The 7305-nt window shown below is 47.2% G+C and overlaps 1 protein-coding gene across 2 annotated transcripts in view; it reads right to left on the bottom strand.

The window, feature by feature from the left end:
* DDX31 (DEAD (Asp-Glu-Ala-Asp) box polypeptide 31) overlaps positions 1-7305 on the bottom strand; it is a 79850-nt gene that overhangs the window by 44378 nt on the left and 28167 nt on the right. For both annotated transcript variants that reach the window (XM_011931173.1, XM_011931174.1), the window contains one exon: positions 6607-6666. In XM_011931173.1, the coding sequence (XP_011786563.1) occupies positions 6607-6666 (60 nt within the window). The remainder of the gene's footprint in view (positions 1-6606; positions 6667-7305) is intronic.

The raw sequence follows: 7305 nt of genomic DNA, 5'->3' as shown, positions 1-7305 counted from the left end.
TTTTTTTTTGAGAAAGAGTCTCTCTCTGTTGCCCAGGCTGGAGTGCAGTGGTCTCGATCTCCCAACCTCGTGATCCGCCTGCCTCAGCCTCCCATAGTGCTGGGATTACAGGTGTGAGCCACCGTGCCCGGCCTGTGCAGTGGTCTCGATCTCCCAACCTCGTGATCCGCCCGCCTCAGCCTCCCATAGTGCTGGGATTACAGGTGTGAGCCACCGTGCCCGGCCTGTACATAGCTTTTTTGAAAAACAGCAATACTACGTGAAGTACTACAAGAAACACACTCCCAGTGTGGCTCAGTGGCTCACACCTATAATTCCAGCACCAGCACTTTGGGAGGCTGAGGCAGGTGAATCACCTGAGGTCAGGAGTTCGAGACCAGCGTGACCAACATTGTGAAATTCCATCTCTACAAAAAATACAAAATTAGCCAGGCATGGTGGTGTATGCCTGCAATCCCAGCTACTTCAGAGGCAGAGGCAGGAGAATTGCTTGAACCCAGGAGGTGGAGGGTGCAATGAGCCAATATTGCACCATTGTACTCCACCCTGGGCAACAAGAGCAAAACTCCGTCTCAAAAAAAAAAAAAAAGAAACACACTCCTGCTTCCCCCAGGGTCAGAGGCAGGACTTGGGGGAGATACCACCCGACCATCACTCCCCCAGAAGGACCACTGAGGTAGGTACCTCAGGATTTGTCTGCCTTCACTTGTACCTCAGATTTGTGGGTTTCCTTTGAATGCTGGCTAGGCTGCATTTGTAAGTGTGTAAGCAGAAGTTAAATGTACTAAAAGTGTGTCAACCACCCACAAAGCGTTTTCAGACAGCTCCCACAGGCTCTGGAAGCTGAAGGCTGATGTTGCAGAGCTGATGCCTTTGAGAACACAATTTAGGATGTTTTCTATCTAAAGGGGAGCGCGAGCCGCTTTCTACACCAACTACAGTTTATGTTTTTAGAAACACTGATGAGTTCTTACATCTGCAAAGCTCTTGTGAAGAACTGATTTCTTTTCTTTAAGTGCCCTGCAGTGGGAGACACATGTAGGCACGGGCTGCTTGAGCTTCACAGACATGACTTGTAAAAAATTTAACGCTCATTGGCTTAGTAAATTCGACCAGCAAACCCTAAGACTCTAAAGATTCTAAAATAATGTGTGATGTTCATGAAACTCACTGTGAGTCCAAACACACTGCAACAGTGAGTGATGAAGGATGCCGGCAGACTGTCATTGTGTCTTCAAGGTTCTATTTCCTACTTAGGTGACCTAGCTCTGGACAATAGGCTAAGACACAATCTTCTGGTCTCCCACTAATGCGTGTGTTGGGGGAACCTCACTGACGGCCAACCACTGCCCAATACTCCTTGTTTTCTCTCCCCCAGATTTAACTCAGTCGTTTCTTTAGGCTACCACAGTGAATAAGGAGAAAGAAAGGCAAGTCCTGGTCTAGGAAGAGAGAACTGGACTGCTCCAGTCTCACTTAGGGGCTGTCCAATCCACGTGGGTCAGTTCAGCAAGCTGAGCCTCAGCTGCCCCACTTAGAAAATGGCTGGGAGAACCATGCTATGTACATCATGAGGTTGTTGCTAAGATCAAATGAGACCATGTATGTGACAAATATCTTGAGACCTACAAATCTCAGTATTCTTGAGATTCTATAAATCTCACTTACCCTGTGAAGTAAGAACTGGTATGATGGCAATTAGGCACAGAAGTGATTTCAATGTCTCTGTATTCTCCTCCTCCACCATATCTCACTCTCTGCCCCTGCCCTACCCTGGGAGAGGTCGCAGGGAAGCAGCAGAGGCTCCGTTTCCCTGGAGCACAGTCAGCCAGCTACATCAGATCAACAGGAGATCATGACCCACCAAGACTCGGCAGAGGATTCTGTTCCGTCTGCTCTTAGAACTTAGATGTAGCTTCATTTTATTCCTTTAAGCTAATTAGGGCAAAAGAATTGCTAAAGTCAGTTCTGAAAGACACTCAACGGTGAGGCCTTGAAGGCCCTGGGCCTGACAATTGGCTGCCTCCATGAGACCTAGGAGTACAGATGGAAGGCAGCTTGCTCAGGTGCCAGCCTGTCAGTTGGATTAAAATGACTCATTTATTTACCCAAGAACCTCACAAAGTGCTTTTACTAACAGGGAGAGGGGGCCTGCCGTCTCTCTGAGAAGGGACGCAGCACACTCGCCTCTGACGCCTTCCCGGCCTGCCAAAAGTCATTATTGCCGTGTGTGGAAAGCCATCAGCAGGGTCCAGGCCCCCGTTGTCCGGGTGACAGATTGGGCTGCGTAATCAGAGGAGGAAGGAGAGAGTGCAGAAGCTGTCAGAGGCGAGAGATCTTGGCTGGAGCCGCCAAAAAACTGGCAACATGAGTTAGCGTAACTGAGTAAACAGCAAACAATCTCCAAATGATCTTTCCGTTAACACAAACAAAATAAAATGAAAAAGATAAACTTTACCTAAAAAGCATACCTCAGAGAAAAGCATGAAAGTCTACATTTATTTGGGGCACAGAACTGACATTCTGTGACTCTCACAGCCTTATCTCCTTTGTCTCCTAGCCTCCTGGCACGGTGGAAATTTCCCAGGAGGAGAGGAAATTAAGAACTGCACAGACAGAACAGTATGCTTCGAGCGGAAAAAAATACTGAGAAGGTGGAGGGAAAGCAGCACAGGTGATCTAGGTGCATCTTCCGAAAAAGAAATGCGTGCGCCGGACAGCCAAGGAGGACGCCGAGGGACAGTCGGCACCCAGCAGGGGCTGCGGGTATCTTCTTTCTGGGAAAAAGGTGACTGCACTCCATCCGGGGACAACCAAGGAGAGCCACCAGGAGACCAACAGAAAACCTAGTACCAGCCTGAAAATCAGGTGGCTCGGAAACTCCATTTTCTGGCCAGTCAGTGGTACTTCTGTTTATCAGCTCATCAGCATAATGATGGTATTAGAAACCAGGTTCCTTTCCTCTGGCTTAGGGTGAGCTCTTCACTATCAGCAGGAGGAAACAACACTTTGCACATAATCCAGTGTCTGATATCTGATCCCTTTGGTTGCTTAACTCCACTCGGGAAAGTGGGCTTTGAACTTCCAACGCCTCGTTTCTGCTCATCCCTACTTCCTACTTACCTTGGCTTTTTCTTAGATCTAGTTTTCCAGAAGACACAAAATTACACTGCGAATGTGTGAGGATTCCTCGTCTTTCACAAACTGATTTCTTTTGCCCCCAACTATGCTTTGCCTAGACTCCATCTTACCATAGTCACACCTTTACTCAACAGCCACAGTACACAAAGCCACGTATCAGGGCTTGAGAGCTGCATGACATTAAAAAGGTCCCTGCTTTTGAGATGTTTATAATTAAAATGAAATAAAACACACACATGCACCCTTAACTGTTCCTAGCAGGAAGGAAAATGGGGTGGGGGACTTTGTAACAGTAAAGGAAATAGCATAATTGTGAACTTTTGTGTGGGCACATCGCTATTTCCAAATTTTCATAAAGCCATTCATTCTGGCCTTGTTAAAAGGATCTCGGGATGATAAATTAAAATGGCAAAAGGCACAGTATAAAGGGGGGAAAATCCCCACGTAACGATTAACAACACGATTCCTCTTTATCAAAAGAAGCCAATTCTCCATCTGTCTCATCCTGAAGTGGCCCTCGTTCCTCATTAACACCAAGGAGGCTCCTGGAGAGCGTTCAGATAGCCTGGCAAGCAACAGGCTGCTTAAAAGGACACAGAGTGGCAGCATCTCCCCCGACCCAGGCATGATCTATTACAGCCTGTGCATCCCACTCGCCCCGAAGCTCTCATATGCCAGAAGCGTTAGCTAGAGCAAACAAGCATGGCAGAAGGGGCAGGAACACCAAGAGGAAGCGAAGGACTTCCCATGACTGGAAACCTGCGCTCCTGTTCTGGCCCAGCAACTGAGAGAAACGAACCCCACCCAGCTCTTCTCCAGTCATCTTCACTACACAGCAAAGAGGGCTCCCAGAAGATCAGCAAGCTGGAGTGACCTGGACTAGAAAATGAACAAAGACTGAGGGCTTTAGAGAAATCAGGCTGTGGGCGAGGGAGTTTTCTTTACATGTGGCACCTGGGACTGGCAGGGCGCAGAGGGCTGGGAGGTACTGTGCTTTGCCAAGACAATGGCATTCTTTGTCTAGCTGATACCATGTGCCTGCAGGTATCATCAGATAGACAGAACAAGGAAAGTGATCGTACACTTTTGACCTCGCCAAGAATTGTACTAACTATTTCAGAAAGAATAATCTTTTCTTCCATGCAGAGCTACTAAAAATACAAACAACAGAACTTCAGATACCTGGAGTTTTCTTTAAGGCTTATAGCTCACCCATGTCTATAAAGCGTTTGCATACTAGGAGACTCAATAATTTCCGAGGGATAAATCCAGCATGTTATGGGTCAAAGATAAAATATTCTGTTCCTATCATAACCTGCATTCCACCCCGAAGGTTCCTACTGCTTTCTATTTTGACAGTCCAGAACATTCACTTCTCAGGTAACACCAAAGGAATGAAAAACCCATTCCCAATGAGCAAGTCTATTAATGTCTGTCTTTAGAAAAACACACACACTGGTAGCCCTCAACATCGAGTTTCTGGGGCCCCATCTATCGCCCCCAATTCCATCTACAAAACCAAGCACCTACTGCGTGCCTGCTCTGTGCTAGACAATGGGATAGAAATGCAAACAAATCACAGTCCTTGTCTTCACGATGCTTACGACTGGCTGGGAAGGTACCTAGACCAGGCGGGATGAGCGCTACGGTGAAGAAATGAAGGGTGCACTGGGACAGCCTCATGGGGAAGAACAGGGGGCTCCTGAGTTTCATTTCTCTGAAGACATAAAATTTAAAGGGAGACCTAAGGATGGTTTAGTCAAAATCAGGTAGTGTTCCAGGCAGAGGGACCAGCATGAACCAAGGCCCCAAGGCCAGAAAAAGCCAGATGATACATTCGAGGACTGAAAGAGGGGGCTGTTTTGCTGAAGGGTAGGGAACAAGGGGGAGTAGGGTGAAAAGAGACAAATAGGAGTCAGGTTCCCCAAAGTATTGTTGGATATAATAAGGACTGTTGACAACTTTTTCTTTTGAGACAAGGTCTCACTCTGTTGTTCAGGCTGGAATGCAGTGGTGCAATCACAGCTCACTGTAGCCTCGACCTGACCTTCTAGGCTCAAGTGATCCTCCCGCCTCAGCCTCCTGAGTAGCTGGAACGACATGCACGTGCCACCACGCCTGGCTAATTTTTAGTCCTTAATTTTTTTTGTAGAGACGGGGTCTTGCTATATTGTTGCTCAGGCTGGTCATGAACTCCTGGGCTCAAGCGATCCTCCCACCTCGGCCTCCCAAAGTGGTGGGCTTGTAGGCGTGAATCACCGCACCTGGCCCAACAAATTTCTTTAAGTAGATTATTTAGAATTTATCTTCACTATAGGCCATGCATAAAGCTGGCTTTAGAACAAGCTTGAGCATCTGATTCCTGGATGGGCCTCATAAAGGGAAGGACTTGGTCAGACACAGATCTCCTCAAGAGGCAAGCATTCCGTGGTTACAGCTCTCAGGCCTGAATGAGTGTCAGCAGAGCCACTGTTTGCCTAGCACACATGAGAACTGACACTGTGATAAGCAGGTTACCAACAAGCCCGCTCTTGCAGGTGAGCACACATACATATACACACAAGAAACCATGCTGCACTCATACAGAAACTCAACACTTAGACAGAAAAGTCTCCATTGCCTTTAATAGCGAATATGGAATACAAGTTCCTTAAAAAGTAATTGCATCAAATGTGGCCTAGATGAGCATTCAAACAGCTTAGTATCTTTGTTTCTACCCAGCACTTGTTCACTGGATTGACTAAATTTATAGTACAATTTCATTACTGTATATATAGGAACTTCTCCAATAACCAGCTGGGGCTTAAGTTACATCATCCAAGATGGAACAGAGAAGGCACTTTAATCTTTGGAGATAGCAACAACTACAGTAAAGTGAATCCCCGGGTGATGGGGAGAGAACACTGAAGGTGTGAGTTTTTAATCTCGAAAGAGCGTAAGAGGCATGAGTTTAAAAGGTCAGTGTTGTGCTGGAGGAGGCAGCTATCCAGGACTGCAGAGCCTGAGGCTGAGGGAGCTGGCCCTGAAATCACAGGGCAAATGATAGTCAGAGACAACAGCAAATAAAATTGGCCCAAATGCACCAATTTTCCTTTAAGAAAAGGTGAGCAGAGGCAAGCAGAGTCATTTTGTTGTGGAAAGACTTTCTCAGCTCTAATTACTCCCGATAGCTGTAATTTACAAGTTTTGGGTGGATAGAAATCTCCAAGATTCACACATTTTCAGACCAACAGCTGCCACTATTAGTGAGCAAATTGCCAAGTCTTCTGCACGGTGGTGGCTGGCTATCTGTGGCCCTGTCAGGTAACAAGAAAGAAGTGCAAAGAGGCCAGCCCCACCAAGGGGCCCCTAGTGTTCCTGGGCCCTGTAGGACTGACCACAGGATAAACTGTCAAGAGACAAAAAAATTGCACAGCCATCACAGAAATGTATCAGCCCTCGCATGGAAGACAGGACGATACGTACCGTGCAAAGAAGGACGCCTCTTCTGGAATGTGAAAATTCCTGAAACACTGCTGTTCTTTCCTACAAAAACAAGGAAAAATAGAGCTTTACAATTCAGAGACAAACTCCAGCAAGGTAGGCTTAGATCTCTCTAGCTCCCTCCATCTCCTACTGCTAGAGCTATTTTCAGGCACAGAGAGGCTTGCCAGGAAAGAGGAAGAAGTAGATTCTTTATATCTTCTAAGATGACCCTGTACTTACAGGACCAGACTGGAGGCTACGGTGAAGTAGCAGGGGTTCTGAGGGTGCACATTTCTGTGAGACAGTACCAGGGTAGGCACACTCTCCAGGAATGGCCAGAAACAAGAACAGGAAGGTGCAAGTTCCTGTGTGCAGGGTTCCAAACCTGTGTGCAATGTATTCTAAACATTCTCCTACAAGTGCTCTGAAGGAATAAAGAATAACCAACCTTCTCTACAGGCAGTTTTAAAGAAGATTAGATATGGCCGGGTGTGGTGGCTCAAGCCTGTAATCCCAGCACTTTGGGAGGCCGAGGCGGGCGGATCACAAGGTCAGGAGATCGAGTCCATCCTAGCTACCCATCAATACAAAAAAAAAAAAAAATTAGCCGGGCGAGGTGGCGGGCGCCTGTAGTCCCAGCTACTCGGGAGGCTGAGGCAGGAGAATGGCGTGAACCCAGGGGGCGGAGCTTGCAGTGAG

Source organism: Colobus angolensis, unplaced genomic scaffold (assembly GCF_000951035.1).
Source record: "Colobus angolensis palliatus isolate OR3802 unplaced genomic scaffold, Cang.pa_1.0 Scaffold9, whole genome shotgun sequence".
In the NCBI taxonomy this organism is placed as follows: Eukaryota; Metazoa; Chordata; class Mammalia; order Primates; family Cercopithecidae; genus Colobus; species Colobus angolensis.
The sequence above is the reverse complement of the archived record's forward strand: the minus strand, read 5'-3'. Positions and strand labels throughout refer to the sequence as shown.